The sequence below is a fragment of the Durio zibethinus genome, chromosome 24, assembly GCF_047325235.1.
Source record: "Durio zibethinus cultivar Kanyao isolate XHJ-2024 chromosome 24, ASM4732523v1, whole genome shotgun sequence".
Classification (NCBI taxonomy): Eukaryota; Viridiplantae; Streptophyta; class Magnoliopsida; order Malvales; family Malvaceae; genus Durio; species Durio zibethinus.
The window spans coordinates 1786567-1807240 of record NC_143185.1 but is presented as its reverse complement, the minus strand read 5'-3'; the positions used below and the strand labels follow the sequence as shown (position 1 = coordinate 1807240).

General features: G+C 32.1%; 3 protein-coding genes across 4 annotated transcripts; 2 read left to right on the top strand and 1 right to left on the bottom strand.

Annotated features, from left to right (window-relative positions):
• Positions 1–587: 587 nt before the first annotated feature.
• Positions 588–5723, bottom strand: LOC111316629 (isocitrate dehydrogenase [NADP]). Of its 2 annotated transcripts, XM_022918662.2 has the most exons (15): positions 5392–5723; positions 5216–5259; positions 5008–5117; positions 3938–3975; positions 3678–3755; positions 3313–3366; positions 3134–3235; positions 2925–3013; positions 2641–2744; positions 2437–2505; positions 2242–2357; positions 1833–1867; positions 1600–1742; positions 1155–1277; positions 588–942 (listed from the first exon to the last, which is right to left on the bottom strand). In XM_022918662.2, exons 1-15 carry the CDS (start codon positions 5678–5680, stop codon positions 846–848), a joined length of 1491 nt encoding a protein of 496 aa, XP_022774397.2. In that variant the 5' UTR covers positions 5681–5723; the 3' UTR covers positions 588–845. The 2 variants fall into 2 exon arrangements, with proteins under 2 accessions (XP_022774397.2, XP_022774398.2); XM_022918663.2 differs by lacking the exon at positions 5216–5259 and having other exon boundaries at positions 5008–5071.
• A 1502-nt stretch (positions 5724–7225) lies between these two features.
• LOC111315919 (cysteine-rich RECEPTOR-like kinase, putative (DUF26)) lies at positions 7226–11271 on the top strand. Its single transcript, XM_022917943.2, has 8 exons — positions 7226–7893; positions 8307–8625; positions 8769–8894; positions 8978–9117; positions 9193–9403; positions 9528–9771; positions 10615–10765; positions 10879–11271. The coding sequence occupies exons 1-8, from the start codon at positions 7483–7485 to the stop codon at positions 11179–11181; spliced, it is 1905 nt and encodes a 634-aa protein (XP_022773678.1). The 5' UTR covers positions 7226–7482; the 3' UTR covers positions 11182–11271.
• A 250-nt stretch (positions 11272–11521) lies between these two features.
• On the top strand, positions 11522–14975 carry LOC111315918 (cysteine-rich receptor-like protein kinase 42). Its single transcript, XM_022917942.2, has 6 exons — positions 11522–12696; positions 13046–13159; positions 13295–13645; positions 13795–14032; positions 14128–14272; positions 14355–14975. Exons 1-6 carry the CDS (start codon positions 11922–11924, stop codon positions 14715–14717), a joined length of 1986 nt encoding a protein of 661 aa, XP_022773677.2. The 5' UTR covers positions 11522–11921; the 3' UTR covers positions 14718–14975.
• The last annotated feature ends 5699 nt before the right edge of the window (positions 14976–20674 follow it).

The window sequence follows — 20674 nt, the reverse complement described above, 5'->3', positions numbered from 1 at the left end:
AATATATTTTATATTTTCATATAAAAATTACAACATATAATTTTTGTGATAAATATATTTTTCAAATATATGAATTTTAATATTTTATAAGTCTAAGTGGAAGAGGACAAGAGAACGCTTCCATTGGGATAGAGAGAACAAAACGAACTAACAGAAAATTTAAGCAAAATCTTAATTCGTTTGTAAAATTAAAATTTTACACTATTAATGCATAAAAATACGCTTTATTCAAAAGGTTGAACAGAACTTATTTGGGCCCACGACCAAGTAAAATTAGCAACACGAGCCTTGCTGGATTTATATGCAAAACACCGATGGCAAAAAAATGGCAGTTCAAGAATAGAATCACAATCCGAACTGAGTAAAAATTAACAAATACCCTGCCAAAGGCTTATCGGGTAGGAAGAAATCTTGTTTGAATTTCAATTCTTTGGAGACTTGTTAGCTCCAGGCATAGGAGAATGCACAATAGTAAAGATACCAAAACTATAACAGCTTTACACGGCAGAAAAATATGAATTATTCACACCATTCCATGTCAAATAAAGAAAATATATACTACCATTTTCAGAAGAATGTGCATCTAGTGATTCCAAAATGCTTCTCGCATTATAAAAAAAAATGGGTGTAACATTCAGTTTGTGGTTTGTGTCTCGTGAAGCAGGCTCATTACTCATGTTATCTAAGAATGGCCAGTTGGAATTATTGTGTTTAAATGAAGCCATGCTATCTACTTGGCATTTTAAATCAAAAGCACCAATGAATGAGTCCTAACAGAGTACATGGTGCCTAAAAAAATTTCTTTGAACGTTGGAATTACCTGAATGACAACTTAATACAAGTATCTACTTGCACAAGGCTGGTTCCCGAAGCTTCAACTCAAGATTTACTGCAACAGCATCAATGAATTCTTCTGTGTTCAAGTATAGCTCTCTTGATACCCTGAATTCATAAGAATATCTCAGTAACTATAAAGTCATAGCTTATTTTTGGGTTACATGTTAACAGATTAACTTTTTAAATATGGTATAAACAAAGTGGTACTCCAAGGTAAGGAAGAACCATCAATGAAAGATCAGATTGAGGGAGTAAAGTTCATAACAGGAAGCATTGACAATGGAACAAATGATACATCAAGAGAAAGTGCAACATACTTGGGTCCATGAATTAAAATGGCAAGATCCTTGGTCATTTTTCCTGCCTCCACTGTCTCAATACAAGCAGCCTCCAACTTGTGAACAAAGTCCAGCAACCTTTCATTTTTATCTAGTTTGGCCCTGCAGTAAGAGAGATTGTGCAGACTTCTAATCAATGCTGCAATTATAGTTACAAATGGAAAAATAAATAAATAAATAAAAAAATCTAAGCTGCAAAATAATAAACTGCAAAGTTAATTCCAATAATGATATACTATGACAAAAAAATTCTGACTAATGCAAGGCACAAAAGCTTTGTTTATGTTTATGTTCAAATTCTTCATATAAAATAAGCAGAAAAGAACTTGTGTAGGAGTTCATTTAGGATAAATACTGATCAAATAAAATTCCAAACGGAAGATGTAGAACCACTTTACTTGGATGCAGCAGAAATGCAAAGTACCTGTGCTCCAGCCCTCTTGTCCATGCAAATATGGAGGCAACACTGTTTGTACTGGTTTCTTGTCCCTTTTGATGAAGCCTGAAATGCCGTGTTACAGTCCCATGAGCTGCCTCAGCTTCTAGTGTCTTCCCATCAGATGACAGCTGCAGAATTTGTGATTGTAAAGATTTGCAACATTCAATGGCCAAAATGAAGAAGCCAAAAGATGAGAAACAAAGTCATTTGATACAAACCAACACAGAAGTCATCAGGCCCAAAGAGCCAAAGCCTGCATAAAGCAAACAAGTCTTTAGACTCCACAAAAAACTGAGAGGTCCACTTAAACTCAAGTATTGACTTGTAAAGGATTAAGATCATTAGTTCATTACCACGAAGAAATATATCCATTCATTTCAGTAGGCATTTCAAAAACATTATATGAATGATATATTCGAAAAATGGACACTAAACACATAAGTAAACTATTAGTATCCCTTTCAGTATATTTTTTTTCTTTTGTGTCTGAATGGGGCCATTGGGAGTGGGTATCATAAATGATTTAAAGCTTAAACCGTGAATGAGCCCTTTCTTCAAGGGGAAAAAAAAGGAAAGAAGAAAAAACCATGCATGGCGAGCTAATTCAGAATAAGCATCAAACAGCACCTTGAGCAAGCAGATCACTTTGGACATCTCCATCATAATTTTTGCACGACCAAACATATCCCCCTTCACTTTTTAGTGCATATGCCACCATGTCATCAATTAGTCGGTGTTCATACCTAGCCAAAGAATCAATCAAATATTTACAAATATCTAAACAAAAATCTTAAGCATACTTCACTCAAAGCAAAAACCAACCATATAGAATGTTCTTCAAACTTGTCCTTCCAGTTTTGTTCATATACCTCCTGGAATATGTCCTTAAACCTGTAATAGACTTCTTAAGATGAGCATTGTGCAGTTCTTCCAAAAATGAAAAGTCAAACAAACCTTGAATTAAGAAATAGTCCAGGATAAAATGGCATTTTGGGGAAAACAGCAAATTAGAAAAGAAAACACTACCTGCCATCATACTTCTTCAGAATAGTGTTTTTTGTGCTCAGGTAAAGAGGCCACTTTTTTGAAAACGCCAATGACATAGAGGACTCAGCAAAAGCACGAATTGACTGAAAAATCACACAATGATTTGTTAAATTAATTAAACAAAAGAATGCTCTGCACATCATGAATAGTGGGTGGGTATACAAAAACTTAAACATGTGGATATATCTACATATTCACCGCATATTTTCCGATAATACATTGATATACATGTATGGGAAAAAGAACACAAAAAATTAACAAACCTCATCAACATTATACATAGCAAGTGCTACACCAGGGCCTTTAAAATTATAGACATCAAGCTCCATTGGTTTGTCTGTACCTTCTGGGACTGGGAGAAAGAAAAAAAAAAAAAAGACAAAATGCAGCAAAGAATTAGAATTTTAACAAATAAGATTTTTCCAGCTTAGTTAAATGGCACCATGCCAAGAATGATGGTTAATCAGCTCACCAAAAACCATCTTAAGCTTTCCTGGTCTGGTAATTACTGTATCAGTTGCACGATACTGATCACCAAAGGCATGTCTGCCAATACATATGGGTTTCTTCCAACCTATAACAGGGACAAAAAGTTCATAGCAGCTTTCACAACATTTCAGTTATGTTGCCACAGTGTGAAGAAATCATTACCAGGAACAATTCTTGGTATATTTGTGCATAGGATAGGTTCACGAAAGACAGTACCTACAAACAGAAGCAACCCTTCAAATAGGACGCACTGAAAATACAAGGAGAAGACATCTTGTAAAAAAAGTGGGAGCACTAGAGCTAAGCATCATAATTTATCTGTTTTAAAAACTCATGATATATATAGATGAATTAGAATCTTGTTTCAGCACATATCCACCAATGACAGCCTATAGAAAACAAACCTTTCAAACAACAGGATACTATTTAAACAATTAAAAGGAAAATGAAATCAATCCATGCATGCCAATCATTCAAATTTATCCCTGAAATTAGAGGCATACAGTAGGTTATTATGAAGGACAAACCATTTAAGATGTTTCTAATTGTTCCATTAGGACTTCTCCACATAGATTTCAGCCCAAATTCCTTGACTCTTGTCTCATCTGCATAATCAACATAACCTGACTTCAGTATTATATAATGCTGAAGAGTTTTGATTAAACAAAATTTAAAAAAAAAAAAAAGAAAAAGAAAAAGCATCTCCTTAGATACTTGTCATATATAATAAGCAAATGCATTGATCTACAAAAGGCTGAAGAGCTTAAAAAGCACAAGAGTTACTAACCAGGAGTTATTGTCGCACATTTGATAGCAACATTATACCTGCAAGAAATAAGGACATTCTTTACAACTGCAGGCTTTAAATGTTAATAAAGAAACCAAAAATTCTTCAAAACTTCAAGCCTTTGCTTTCCTCAACTATTGCAAAAACTTTTTGCTTAAACGATAGAGAATCTTATTCTTACCAACCAAAAAATTCCACCGCATTCCATTCAGATACTAAAATAAGAGCTCTCTCTACAACTCTCTCTTGAACCACCTCAACCTAGGCAAAGCTCTTTCTATCACCCAGCCTCAGTCCAATTACTCAGCAATGAGCAAAATCACCATCCTTACCATTGCAATATTTTACTCTTTTTCTTTATTTTCTTTCTCTTCACACAGATAATGTATGCCCAATGCCAACCCATCTCAACAAACTATATTAGAATTCAAGGAATTTATGATGTGTTTGGTGCACAAGATAATGATAGAATAGGATAAGATGATATTATGAATAGGATTATATTAAATAATGTTATCCTATCTTATGTTTGATGTGAGAAAGGATTAGGATAGGATAATTTTATTTGTTGGTCAAAATTATCCTTACTCAAAAATTATACAATTTAAATTATTGATGTAATTTTTAAGAGTATAACAGGACATTTAAGTTCAATCCATGGATTAAAAATAATCCTCTCCATTTTGGGAGGATTGAATTATCCTACGCCAAGAGGATGATTAATCCACCTTGCGATCATGTCCCTTTCTTTAGATACAAACCAAACAAAGTATAGGATGATTATCATCGTATCCTATCCATCATCCTATGCACCAAACATAAGTAAGACTTAAAACATTCATCAATCGCCATGGTACTACATTTTATTTTATCTTTTCACAAATGGATGAGTGACAATGTCTCTTCCAGTGGCCTCATTATGTTAATAATGCAATAATAGAGACCCAAGCTTTTGTCATCTCATATCGCATATAATATCTATAGAATCAATCCAGTAGATTTTTCAAAATAATAACAATAATAATAGAGCAATCTTCATGTCTAAAGGGCTTTGCGCAGAGACTACTTACTCCAGAGCTGCTTCAGCACTTTCAACGGTGACTTTGTCGTCAGTTGCATCCCGATTCAAAATCCCTAAATCGAAGTATTTTATGTCCAAATTTAGATAAGGAAATATAAGCTGCAATTAAACAAACGAATTCTCATTATAGCTATTAAGTATTAATAATTCTGGAAATGTGAAAAAAATTTTAAAAATTATGAAATTGATATTCATACTTTGTCCTTTATCATACACCAAATCATCCTCGTCATTTCATCACCTAATTATCACAAAATTAAAAAAAAAAAAAGTAACAAAATTTAATATTAAAAATTAGAAAAATAAATAAAACAAGCGGAAAATATAATTCCTAAACGTTCTCATTTGTTGCCGTTTTATTCAATAGTCTTACCGTCCATTTCAACGATCGGGTTTTGAACTTGAACTCGATCGAATCCACTGGAAGAAGAAAAACAACGAAGGGAAACTGCGCGAGGGAAGTGAGAGGAAAAAACGACTCGATTGTTGAGAGCTCCATTGCTGAAGAGTGTAGAAGAAGAAGATGAGAGAAGAGAATTAGGGTTTTTGTTTCTGAGGGATACAGTCGAAGAAGACGAAGAGGAAGAAAACGAGGAAGACAGCATAGTGAAGGCAGGTGAAGAGATACCGCAGAGTCGGACTCGGAGAACGAGTTTTAGCATTTTCTTCTACTGTGCGTTTAAATCACGCTCTCGTTTTAAAGAGACTGGGTTGCCGTTTTGGATGTGCGTTTATGGCTTGTTTGGCAAGAGAAATGTAAAATAGCGGCATTAGGTATTGTGATCCAACGGCTAGGAATAGCTAATCAAATAAAAGAAAGTAACTCGTTGAATCAACTTAAAGTTCGACTAATCGAAACTTAAAAATTTTTAACAAGTGGCCTATTTTAGCTTTGGTATAAAAAAAAAAACTTAAAAATTTAAATTATATTATGATTCATACATGGAGTTTCTCTCATGAAAATAAATCATTCATAAGCACCTTTTTTATTTAAAAAAAAAAAAAAGATCTTCCCTTTTTTTTTTTTCTTTATAAAGGGTTCAATGTCTTCTTTTATTAAAAAAATCATAATTTCGTGATAAAAAATGTTTGAATTTAAATTTCATATTTATTGACAGTCAAATTTATATATATATATAAGGAATTAAGGATAAGAATATAAATAAAATATTTAAGTATTTTGAGTTATTTATAAGGGAATCAAATTTTTTAATTTATAAAAGTATTGAAATATAATTGAATGAAATCGAAATAATTTTATTGTTTTTTTAAATTAATTGTATTAATTAAATTTAAGCTTAAATATATCATCGTTATTTTGATTTGATTATAATTTTAAGAACCATTTAAATTACTCTAATGTATAATTGTTAAGTAAGATTAAGGTTTTACTTAAACTATATTTGAGGGGTATGTTATTGACTTTTGTAAATGTATATATATATATATATATATATATATATATATAGCTTGACTGGGTATTAGGGTCATATCGGTTCGGAAGGATTTGATTTACTTTTATAGATAATGTGTAATATTATGAATTTTAAAATTTTAATTTGAATTGAAATTGAAAATTTTTTAAATTAATTTAATTTGAATTAAATTTTATTGATTCGATTTAATTTATTAATTTAAATTTTTTATTTTTATATATTATTTTAATAAAATTTATAATATGTTTAAATAGATTTTTGTAAAAAATAATTATTTTTATTTTATAAAAAATTAAAAAATATGTATAAATTAATAACATATATAATTTGATTCAATTTGATTTTTTTTTCGATTTTTTATATTTCGATCTAAATTTAATATATATAATTAATATCTGAATTTGATTCACATTGAATAAAAAAAAACCTAATATAAACATAAGCTAAATATTACGATTTTAAATCAATTTTTTATTTTTTTAATTTTTTCTCACCCTAGGTATTATTGTTTGAAGATATTTTACGGATTCTTTTTTGAAAAAATAAATTTTTTTCTTGGCAATATTTTTTGCCAAAAATTTTTGGACCGATGTGGGATGCCACATGTATGATGATATGGAATTTTCTTTTCATTAATCAAAAATTAATTTCATATGTCATATTACACTTATCATATTTTCTGAAGGTTTTTATTCTCTATTTTTTTTGTGTAAATAAATCTTAAAATGAAGCATCTCCTAATTAATTGGGTAATCCTCCAATTAAGGGTCTGAATAAATAAGGCTCAGGCAGAGTCTGGTAGAAGAACTGAAAAAGAAGCCAATGCCCCACATGCAACCATGCATCTCAGTGTTAAAGATGTTTGGCCAACTCTTTTAACCATCAAAAGTTTCACAATTATACTATATATAAACCAAACAAATCATAAAGCTAAATATAGCCAAAAACATATGAAAGCTAAAACCAAAAGATTAGAATTTCTCAATTAATCCAAAATCCCATCTCTATCTTCTCTTCCTTTCTCTGTCATGGCAGCTTCATTTTCCATCTTCATCCTCCTCATCGCCTTTTCGATCCGTTTTTCTCATGCAGACCCTAGACTTGACATTGTTGCACGTTCATGTGAGTCTACTTCGGTGCAGAACGTAGACAAGTACTTCAAGAACTATGCAGCTATCCTGGAAAACATGGAATATGAGATGTACCGTAACAAGTTTGCATTTAGCGAAGCAGGCAAGCCACCTGACAAATTATATGTGTTATCTCAGTGCTTGGATGATCTTTCTAACTTGGAATGTGCACAATGCTTTTCCAAGATCTGTAATATTTTGCCTAGTTGCTTTCCGGCCACTGGTGGCCGTGTTTATCTTGATGGATGCTTTATCAGGGCTAACAATTATAGTTTCTATCGGGAAGTCATTACAGAAGGTGATATGAAGGTGAGTTAATTTCATTTGTAATTCTCTTTTGGTCTGATCTTATAATTCTTTTTTCTTCTCATTCCTTCTAGACTTATGACAAAAGAAGATGAAATCATGTGCTCTTTTAATGCTTGGCACTTGTGGCATTCATTGATTTGCAGAAGAATGATTCTTAAATTGCTATAATTTGTATGGAAAATGGATTTTCAGATGAGATTAATGGATCCTCCAATACAATTTATCAATTCATTTATCTTCTGATACGTTTTTGCTTTCTGCTTCTGTTTATTGAGCCATTGTCACTTTCAAATTTGCTTCTCTAATGCAGTTTTAATGATTGGTCTTTTTTAAGCCTCATGAACCTTATGATAGTTTCCATCATTTATAACAAGTTATTGAATTTCCTCTTTGGGGATTGAATGGAAGTATAGAGATGCAGTGATGATGTGAACACCAACCAAGATTTCCAAAGTCTTTTAAGAGATGTGCTCCAAAAGATTGTTCAGAAGGCTCCAAACAATGGAGGTTTTGGATTAGCTCACGATACTAAAAATGGCACTGCAGTTCATGGCATCGCTCAATGCTGGAGAATCTTGGACAAGGATATGTGTTCTGCTTGCTTGATCGATGCTGTCAATTCTGCCATTCATTGCATGCCATCACAGGAGGGACGCGCCCTCAACGCTGGATGCTTTTTACGTTACTCCACATATGAATTCGCTAATGACCCGGATGCAGGTTCACTCCGATGTTAGTCCCAATGACCTTGGTTCATTCTATTTCTCTTGGAAATAGGCCTCCCAAAGCATTTCTTAAATATGATGAAAAATCCATGATTAGCTTCCTTATAAGTCTTGATTAATCATATAATTAGCTTAATTTCTCTTCTGTAGATGCTATAGTATCATTCATAATTTACATCTCTGCCGTGGTTTTCATCTGCACATTGGCGATCGCAGTTGGTTTATGTTTGGGAAAAATGGCTTATAGACAGATGAATTCTGGACACAAACGGAAAGGTAATTGTGACCCTTTTCTTTTCTTTCCTTTCTTATCTCTCTCTTTTGGTATCTGAAATTTGTTTATGTATGTTACTATACAGGAAAAGAGCTGGATCACTTGGTTGCAATGAACCAGGGCCTGCAGTTCTTGCAGTTCAAATTTTCAACTTTAGAGAAAGCAACTGATTGCTTCAATGAAGCTCAGAAGCTTGGTTCTGGAGGATATGGTGAAGTATTTAAGGTATAAATCTCTTTTCCCTTTTATATGGAAAACTACACATATTTTCTATTCTTTGATATCTGAAAATTTATGTAGGGAACCTTACCAGATGGAAGAGAAATTGCAATAAAACGTTTATATGTAAACAGAAAGAGTCGAAACGATGAAATATACAATGAAATGGATGTTATCAGTAGAGCTCAACATAAAAACTTGGTTCGATTCCTAGGCGGCTGCTTCACTACTATAGAGAATTTCCTTGTCTATGAATACCTTGCAAACAAAAGCCTTGACAGCATCTTATTTGGTAAGCCATGGTACTTAAAACCAGTACAAGCTGAAATGAATTCTTTCGATCATAAAATTACTATGATTGATTTTCTCAATACTAAAACAATCTGATACCTGTTTTGATGCACCCTGGAAGAAAGATCCGGAGAAGAAGAAAGAGTTAGATTGGGGAAAAAGGCATAGAATAATCGTAGGAACAGCTGAAGGCTTGGAATACCTGCATAAAGGCTGCGAAGTTCGGATCATTCATCGCGACATCAAAGCAAGTAACATCTTATTAGACTTGAAATACAAACCAAAAATTGCTGATTTTGGCCTGGCAAGGTTATGTTCATGTGAGTCTGACAAGAATTCCCTTGTCAACAGTTCTGTCGCTGGTACATTGTAAGTTCTACTCCATGATTCCATCATCTTATATTCTTCTTTGTGACATTGCTGTCCCAGTAACACTTTCATAAACTGTTTAGTAACTACAGAATTAAGTACCATTCATGTCTTCTGATCTAGTAACTGTCTTGCTATATTAAATATCTCGAATTCCAATGAATTCGCTAGATCTGGCTAAAATAAACTTGCTTGGATAGGTTCGATAGGGAATGTACTGGATAACACCTAAGAATCCCTTATTACTCAACCAAAAATTGCTCAACCAAAAAAAAATCTGAAAATTCTTGTTCAAACAAGATTTCTAAAGAGAATTAAGTTAGTGTTTGAAGTATGTTCTCTTGTAAGAATTAGCCTTCGATCCAATGATTCGAGAGTTGGAGCAAAACATATGATTTATAGATTCGATTTAGGCTAGTAGCAAAGAGCTGTTGTCTCCCTTCCTATTTTGTTGAACCAAAACAAGCAACATGAAAAAACTTGATCAAGAACTAAAAAAAATAACTCAAAATTCAGTGTTCCAATAATTTTCTTTTGTTTCATCTGCCAATATCTGTATAATTCTCTTTGATTCTCTCATAAGTTAGACACAAGACTGTATTGTCTCAATCCCGTGTAAGGATATTACAAAGATCCATTATGATATACATAGAGATTTACATTCATATTTGTTAGATGCTTTTTGTAAGACAAAATAATGAAACTTTTGGATCAAAATGAATAATTTGCATTATAAGTATTTATGAAACAAAACGGATAATAAGTTGAGTGTGGATCTCTACAAAAACAGAGTATTTTAGCTCAACTAATCAAGAATTTGTTTGTGATTTATTGCCTGTGTAGTGGATACATGGCTCCGGAATACATTGCCAAGGGAAGCTTAACAGAAAAAGTAGATGTTTACAGCTTTGGGGTTCTGGTGCTTGAAATAATCAGTGGAGTAAAGAACACAAAAATAGAATCAGAAAATTTGTTGGAAACTTTGGTGACTGATGTAAAAATCCCCACAACTTTGCTCACAAATTTATTCATCAATCTACTGATATATATATATATATATGCTTCTTTTTTCATTGAGAAACTTCCCTATTCTTCACCTTTCAACAGGCATGGAAGCACTTCCAATCCAATGCAACATCAAAAATCATAGATGAAAGCTTGGGTTCCGAAGATATTGAAGAAATAAAGAGAGAAATTCAACTTGGTCTGCTTTGCACTCAGGCAACACCAGCTCTTCGTCCTAGCATGACTGAAGTACTTCAAATGCTAAGACATAAAGACATGGAATTGCCTATACCAACAAAACCTCCATTTTTGGATGAACTTGTAGATTTATCATCTTCTTTTGGCTTTAATATTCCAGGAAAATTTCCACTCCATAATTCACATAGAACTGAGGATTGCAATTAATTTTTTTGGTGTATAGTTTGGAGTTTAGAATGTGAATATATAGTTTTAGGTTGTCACACATGATTTTAACATATGAATATGGTTACCCTCCATGACTGCCCATGTTTTTTGAACTCTTGGTCAATGCAATTGCCACCAAAAAGTAGATTCTTAGGTGAACTACCATTAATTAAGATTTGAAAGTCAAAACTGAAAGATGGAGTAAAAAACAAAAAAAGAAGGAAAAGGTAGAGGTTTGATTTTGGTGGATATGAAGAGACCCTTTTGTTAGAATGTGTTCAAATAAAAAATATGTATTGTTTTTATTGAAATGAAATGTCAATTGCTCTGACTACAAGATTTTCTAAAAAAAAAAAAATGAAAATTTGTTCCATTGAAATGATAAATAACTCATTTGGATCAACACTGTTGCCAGCAAGAAATGAGGTTTTTGTGGCATAAAATCACCGACTTGTAAAAGCTCCTTAGAGGACACAGGACAGTTGTCATGTCAAACAATTTAAAAGAGTTGGTAAGATGTTTTAATTCTATATCAATAAGAAAAATGTACTGAGAGCTCCCAATCAGCTGTAAACACTTTAACAACAGCACCACAGCAGCAAGCCAGCAGCAACAGCCTACTTTGGCAATAATCTTTTCACATTCCTCCTTCTGCATACCTTTCACTTCCCTTAAACAAACAAATTAAGCTCAAACACCCAAAAAGAAAGAGAAAAAATAAGCAGAAGAGAAGGCTAAACATGAATCCCATGCAGTTCTCAGCCTCCAGACAACCATACTGCAGATGGGTTTTCTTGTTAGTCTTTGCTTTGTTAATCTCCAGCTCCTTCTGTGATCCAAGAATCTCAAACGCTGGCCTTCTCTGTGGGAGTTCCAACCCACCAAATGGAACCAACTTTGTTCCAAACTTTGTTAAAGAGATGCAAGGCTTGTCAGAAGTGATCAACACTAACCACTTTGCTTCTTACCATCTCAACTCTACACCTCCAATGTATGCATTGGCTCAGTGCCATCAAGACCTCTCACAAACCGATTGCCTCCTTTGCTATGCAGCCTCAAGGACTAGAATCCCACGTTGCCTTCCTTCTGTCTCAGCTCGAATCTTTCTTGATGGCTGCTTCTTGCGTTATGATAATTACAGCTTTTTTCAAGAGTCTGTTTCATCTAGTTTGGATAATGTTAGTTGCAGTTCAAATAATGTAATGGTGTTTGATGAACACAATAAGATGGTGAATTTGTTTGATAGGAATGTTGATTATGCAGTTGGGAATGTGACTAGGATTGCTTTGAGAAATGGAGGATTTGGGGCAGTGGAGGTGGATGGTGTGTATGCATTGGCACAGTGTTGGAAGAGTGTTCCGGCTGAAGGGTGTAGCAAGTGCCTGCAGAAGGCGGCAAAAGCGGTGAGAGGCTGCGTGCCAAAGGAGGAAGGGAGAGGGATGAATAATGGGTGTTATTTGAGGTACTCGACCAAGAAGTTTTATAATGAAGGGGGAGAGGCAGTGCATGATCATGGTAAGTCTTGTTCTTAATGTGAAAATGGATTGAATTTATGTTGAAATAAAGTGTGCTTAATGTGATTGCGTTGATTTTTTTCCCTTTTTTGCAAATAAATTCTGCAAGTTTGATGATCTTGGCTTTAAAATCTGTAGAGGAAAAGAACCAAAGGAGCATTTGATTTTGTAAAAAGATTGATAATTTCAACACTGGACTGATAAATATCAAGATTCAAAAGCCTGCATTCATTTCCATCAATTTTCAGATATGAAAAAGTTCTAGTCAGGTTATTTGTTCATTTTAGATTATTTTATTGGATTCTATGTCCTGTGTCCTGGTTAAATTGAATGTCTTCTACATTTTCCAGGGCTTTCTGGAATTGCAGTCATTATAGCAATTCTTTCAGCAACATCAGCATTCCTCATGCTCTCTCTATCAGCAGCTTATGTTACTTATGCTAGATTATCAAAGAGGAAAAAAGGTACAATCTCTGAGTAATCTTCACAATGTGCAGTAAGAATACTTACAGCAATGGTTTTTCATTCATCTCAATGCCTTAAGCATCAATTTTATGCATGAGCCCTCTGATCTAATAACTACCTATTGCATTTCCTAGAGCTCAAAAATCTCGGCCAGATTTCAATAAGTTTTGACAAATCATGGTTGAAGTTCAAGTATGAAACCCTTGAGAAAGCAACTGATTACTTTAGTCTCTCACGGAAACTAGGCCAAGGAGGAGCTGGTTCAGTATTCATGGGAATTCTTCCAAATGGGAAGACTGTAGCTGTAAAGAGATTGATATATAATACCAGGCAATGGGTAGAAGAGTTTTTTAATGAGGTAAATCTAATCAGTGGAATTCAGCACAAGAATCTGGTGAAGCTTCTTGGATGTAGCATTGAGGGCCCTGAGAGCCTCCTAGTTTATGAGTATGTTCCGAACAAGAGCCTCGATCAGTTCATTTTTGGTAATTGTTTGCTCTTTACATGACTCAATATGCCTTTTTCCTTAATGCACTTGTTAGTTGTTACCAAATTCAGATAAATCTGAAAGTATATTTACAATGGTGGGAAATAATTATTGAATTCTTGTTGGTGATTTTACTTTCATATGCAGATGAGAAAAGAGCAAAACTTCTAGACTGGAAGCAGCGGTTTGATATCATTGTTGGAACAGCTGAGGGTCTAGCACATCTTCATGGAGGAGGGTCTCAAATAAGGATAATCCACAGGGACATTAAAAGCAGCAATGTTCTTTTAGATGAGAATCTCAATCCGAAGATTGCTGATTTTGGACTCGTACGATGTTTAGCTACTGATAAGAGTCATCATAGCACTGGAGTTGCTGGAACTCTGTAAGTTTACAAAAGAATCATCACATGCATTTCATCAGTATGACATTATCAAAGACAAATCTACATTTACAACTTCATATGAAATTTTCATGCAGCGGATACATGGCTCCTGAGTACCTTGTTCGAGGACAATTTACAGAGAAAGCAGATGTTTACAGCTTTGGGGTACTAGTTCTTGAGATTGTATGTGGTAAAAGAAATACCACATTCACAATGGACTCTGGTTCCCTCCTACAAACAGTAAGCTCCTAAACTCTTGTACAAAAGTTTCAGATATAAGGGAAATGAAATGAGAATTCTGATATGGGATTTTCATCCTCAGGTTTGGACACTTTACAGATCAAATAAATTGGCTGAAGCTGTTGACAGTTGCATAAGAAATGAAATTTCAGCAAAAGAGGCCCCAAATGTGCTTCAAATCGGGCTATTGTGCACACAAGCATCAGTTCCCTCGAGACCATCAATGGCACAAGTAGTTCACATGCTAACTGATAAAGACTGTGAAATTCCCATACCTAACCAGCCTCCATTCCTTAATGCTAGTGTGCTAGAAACAGCAAGTTCAACAAGGTCTTATAGCACAGACAGTTTCATATCAAATGCAGTGAGAAAAATTCAAGGTTCCGCTACTACTTCCAAGTCTTCTAGGACTTGCAGTTCAGATGAGGCATCAAGAACCCGATAATAATTAACATAAGTGAGTTCAAACCAAGTTTTTCATTAATTTCAAGGATTCATTTTGTGTAGAAGGTCAAGGATTCTTTTAGATCAATTTTTTGGCAGGCAATTTGCAGCATGTGAGACCATAGCTTTGTCTTCTAGCTTTTATGTTTTGTTTTTAATGTTTCTTGTTCTTTGACGATTCCAAAGGATACGAGTAAATTGGGGTCGTTGCTTGGGGACCCATTTGCTTAATAAGATTTCATTTTCTACGTAATTAAAAATTAAATAATTGATGTAATATGGTTAGGTTATGTACTTGTCACATGGCATTTCGTCGACTTCATTGTTATCCACGTGGTTGCTTTTATTATACATTATATCTCAATTTAAAATACGATATAAAAGTGATATAAATTAAAAAAATTATTTAAATTTAATATCTATATATTTGTATTTATATTTATATTTATATTTGATTAAAATCGAATAAAAAAAAAAGCTTTCGAACCAATCCGAAGTAATAATTGCACTCCGAGCATATTTATTTCTTTCTGGCATCTAATTACAAACCCTCCTTGCCTCTTACAAGTCCCCCATGTCGACATACGTATCTAGCATCGTCTTCCAAAAAACGACTTCTCTCCTTTCCACGCGATCAAACATCCTCTTGCTAGATCAAAATCACGCATTCTTGAACACAATGTTATCAAGGAGTTACAAAACCGATACATTATCCTCAAACCGGTTTTAACTATCAACTAAATTTAATAATTTTAGATATGATATGATAACATAATATGAATATAATACATAATAAATTATATATATTTTTTATAATTATATTTCGTATATTAATCGTATTGATACATTTAAAACACGATATTACACATGTCATGCTTCGTGTTTTACGTATATTACACGTTTAAGATATAATTAATTAATTAATTAATTAATTTTGTTTTAATCATATTATCGTATTTACATATAAATGACATATTTATAACACATATATAATCATATTTTATTATTTTGATTTAATGTTGAATTATTGATTAAATATTTCAGTGCTAATTGTGTTAATCATGTATAATTATATTATATCATGTTACTAATTCCTAAAATAAATTTAAATATATTAGTCATATCGTACACGTGTAATACATATAATAAATATGTCATATTCATATTTTAATTATTCATACCATTAAAATATTTGTCATATTTGTATCAAAATTGTTTATGTTGTATTTAAAATTGTGTCAACACAAAACATAACTCAATGACACAAATTGTCGAGGTTGCTATCGACCCAAAACATTTATTTGCAAGTCAAAAATCATTCATTTTTGTTTTTAGCTTTTTGGCCCAGTGAAGATGTCACGGGTCAAAACTTAAGCTCCGAACCCGTGCGACTTTGGGACCTGGACATGCACTCATCTAATGTCTCAGATCAACCTAATTATCACGATTCACACCTTTGTAAGGCATTGTCCGCTCTGACCCCTCTGGTCTCACGATTTTATCTTACAAAAGGTGCCTCACAAGGAAGAGATGGTGTGAACCCTTTTATACCTCAGTAACCTTATTTTTATATTCGATGTGGGATTCAGGACTCCTCCTTAGATCCGTGACATTCTCCCTCACCCAACCTCGTGACGCTCTTGGCACGGAAGCTGGTCATCCTGCCTACCTCCCTCGAGGTGCTTGACATAGATCGAATGGTTTATAACTGACTTTGATACCACTTGTCATGGGTCGAGACTCAATCTTTAGCCAGCTTTCATGATGATGGCCAACCTTGTGATGCCTTCATCACGGAGGCTGATCACTCTGCTTACTTCTCTCGAGTCATTTGACGTAAATCGAACGATTTAAGGCTAGCACTGATACCACTTGTCACAGGTCGAGACTCAATTTTTAGGCCTACACGGCTTCTGGACCTAGGGATCCACTCATCCGACGTCTCAGATCAGCCTAACTGTTAGGATTCACACCCTTATAAGGTATTGTCCGCTCTGATCCCCTGACCTCATAATTTTATCATACAAAAAGTGTTTCACAAGGAAGAGATGGTAGAGATGGTGTGAACCCTTTTATACCTCAGTGACCTTCCTTTTATATTCGATGTGAGATTCAAGATTCCTCCTTAGATCCGTGAAAAAATGATGTTAACTCTTTTATATTTCAATGACCTTTTTTTTATATTTGATGTATGATTTAAGATTTTGCTTTAAGTTCATGACAAAAACACTCAACTATGATTTAAGATTTTTTTTTAGTTCCGTGACAAAGACGCTCCACTAAGATTTAATCCTATCATTCTCCATTTTCTTTTATTGTACGGCTTTACCACTTGAAAATTAAAAAAAAAAAAAAATCACTCATTTCTGTACACGCGCTAACTGAAGAAGTAAAAGTAACTTGATTTGGCTAAAACCCCGGATTCAAGCGACCTTACAAAAAGCTTCAAACCATGAAAATTGGACCAGTTCTTCACGAACCCACTAATCCCAGTAGTCCACGACACCACATTGTTAAATGGGTTCCTTTCAGAATACCACATTGATTCTTGCACTCCTCCCTACTTCATTAACCCCGAAATCAACATTGTCCATGTAACCTCGCTTCTTTCGGGCATTTCGTCGAACAGATTTCGAGCTTTCCCCAAAATTTCCCACTGAATATTGGCATTAATCAAACAGTTTTGAACAACTAAATCAAACCCACTAAACTTCTTCACAATCAGATTAGCTTCAGATAATTTCCTAAAATACGGGAGATGGTTCAATTTGACAGGAACCAATTGGAAGAAACGACATGTCGTTTTAGCGGGCGTGCTAATTGAAAGACTATATAATTTGAAAAAAAAATTATCAAAACCTAGTATAAACAAATAAATGTTAGTTTAAAAGTTAATAAATAATCAAGCATAAAACTTTTTTTTTTGTTAAAAATAATTTAAAAATGATAGATTTGTTTTTTATTTTAAAAAAAGATAAAATCTTATTACAAGAGAAGAGGGAAGATATTTGATTCAAAAACAAGTCTTTATCTTTCTAAAGGCTTCTAGCTACTAGGCCACGAAGCGAAAGATAAAAATAATAGATTTCATATGATTAAAAAATGAAGGTCAATAATCATATAATTATCAAATTACACACAATTATTCAAGAAAGAAGTTTTTTGGATATGAAATTTAATTCCAAGATTAAATGCATGCTTGCCAAAATTAATTTCTATGACAAGTGATTATACATTTTATAAACTAAGGAGGAATTTTTTGTATTTGGGATGAAAGTGATATATTCTTTATAAACAATTTAAAAAATATAACATAAATATGTTCATGAATTTGGTTGAATTGGACTCGGTCAACTTTTAAAATTTTTTATTTAAGGTTTGATATATTTGGTTCAAAAGGTTCGGAATATAAAAAATATTAAAATAATTTTAAATATATTTTTTAATTAAAATTAAATTAATATTAATAATTTTATATCAGATCAAATTCGAATTCAAAATTTTGTATTCAATATCCCATTTAAATTAAACAAAATTCACTAATCGAAGCAATTAAAATTTCAAAGACTTGATAATGATACAATCATAATTATTCAATTTAGATATTTATAGAAAGATACGTATAAAAGCTATGTTAAAAAAGCAAAATCAAACACATCTTGGCCAAAACATGACCAAAGTTATTTATGGATCGGGTGGCTTGCACATGTTAAGTTAAGTTCGATTCAAGAGTTTTGGGCATATGGCACCTTTGTTCTAACATAATGGAAATGGCATATTATGTTTATGCTCTTCCCATGTGTAGCATGCTTTGCTTTTTCTTTTCTAGTTTCAGAAGTTGTCATGATCATTATAGCCACATGATATCAATCAAGAGTTGTTTGTAAAGAGTAAAACAATATTACTCAGAATGATACATGTTAGAGCAATAACAAAGAAATTAAGTTTAAGAACAAATCCTTCTTATTCAAAACATTATTAGTAGAGTATAAAGATGAAATTGAGTAGAATCAAATTGATATAGTGAAAATTTTTTTTTTGATTTGAAATTTATTATTCGAAATTTTGTTCGAATTTAATTAAATTTTAATTTTAAAAATTTCAGCTAGACTCAAAATAAAAATTTAATTATTTAAATTCGTTCAATTTAACACATTTAATAAAAATGAATTTAATTTTCATATTCGATTTCAAATTCAATTATATATTCGAATGGATATATATATATATAAATAAAATAATAAATTTTAAATTAAAATAATAAAATATATTAAAATTAAAAGCTCCATTATATTAACAAATTACTTAAACTGAATGTTAAGATATTTGAATTCAGTTTACTGATAAATCAAACTGTTTATTTTTAAATTTAATTCGATAATAATTTAAACAAATTTAAATAATTTATAAGTATTAATCTTTTACTCCTAAGTGGAGCTAATTATAAGGTTAAGGACCAAAAACTAATCTTATCTTTTCAATCAAGCCCATCTGATTTCGACCTGACAAGAGGCAGCCCAGCGCCCCAGCCGAAGACTTTGGCCCCACGACCGTGTTCCCCATTATACCCCTTATGCTACCGTTGAATAGCACGTTAACGAAGTTTATACGTGGAAGGATTCTATTGGCTCCACTGGTAACCGAACAATTGGGTCGTTTGAGCGGAAGTTTCTTAAATTCCAAGTACAACTTGCAGCCTCCACATTAATTTCATCTTTCCGAAGTTCCACGTGGCGCATTATCTACCCTCCACATAACCTTTATTTTTTAAAAATACGGCAGTCGGTGGGTTGTTTTACTTATTTTTTCCTATGCTTACACGTGGCAAAGAATGTGATATTTATCGATCATTTTTATAAATAATTATTTATTTATTTTGAGTTTAATAAGAATAATACGTCAAATAAAAAAATTTTAATTAAGAATTATTCATCTAGGAAAAAGAATAATTTTTTCTCATAAAGCAAAATACAATTTTTATAGAAAATATTCTAATAATAAAATCCCAAATACATAAGCAATAAAACCAATGTAAAAGAGTGTTCCTTTAAAAATGCTTTATAAAAATTAAATCCAAATAAAATTTAAAAATATAAAAAAAATTGTCTTTCAACAGCTATTTTTAAGTCAAAGTTTTTTTTTTGTAATTTTACACCTGGCACATTAACAACCGTTGGATGTCAACTAAGAAATTTGTTTAATTTTTCTTTAATTTCCCCTTGATGATCAAAGCTTAACCGACTGACACTGAACTACACGTAATTAGAACCCAATAAATAGTGAAAATTCCATGATTTGATTTCTTAACAAAATTACAAAATATGTCTACTTTAGCATTAAATTACAAAATATAATAAAGTAGTATTGATTATGAACAAGTATTTAGCATTAAATTTTTATTTTAGGAAATAATTTTCATTTTTGCATTTTTCTTAACAAATTCAAGAATTGAAATATATAATATATTAATAAATAATTAATAATATATAGAATACTGCTAAATACATCCTAATTTTTCTTTTTCATATCTCAATTATTTTAAAAAATTTATTGTAAATAAAATTATTTAATTATTCTTTCTATTTCATACAAGTTTACTGAAATGGATTCTTTCAAAATTATATAATTTTTCAAAAATAAAATTTTTAAAAATAAATTTTCAAAAAGTTAAATTTTTGAAAAAATTTATGTCTTTTCAAAAATATATTGTTGTAAAGATTTATAACTTTTTGAAAGTGATGATATATTTTGGAAAAATTATATAATTTTTCAAAAATATAAAATTTCATAAAATTGTGAAAATGGTAATTAAATAATTTTATTTAAAAAAATTTAAAAAACAAATTAAAATATAAAGAAAAAAACTCGTTTACTCTAATATATATGTTTTCTTTTCAACTAGTCATACCAAGATCTAGGGAGCCTAAAAGTCAATGTTACATTTGTCCTTTTTTTTAG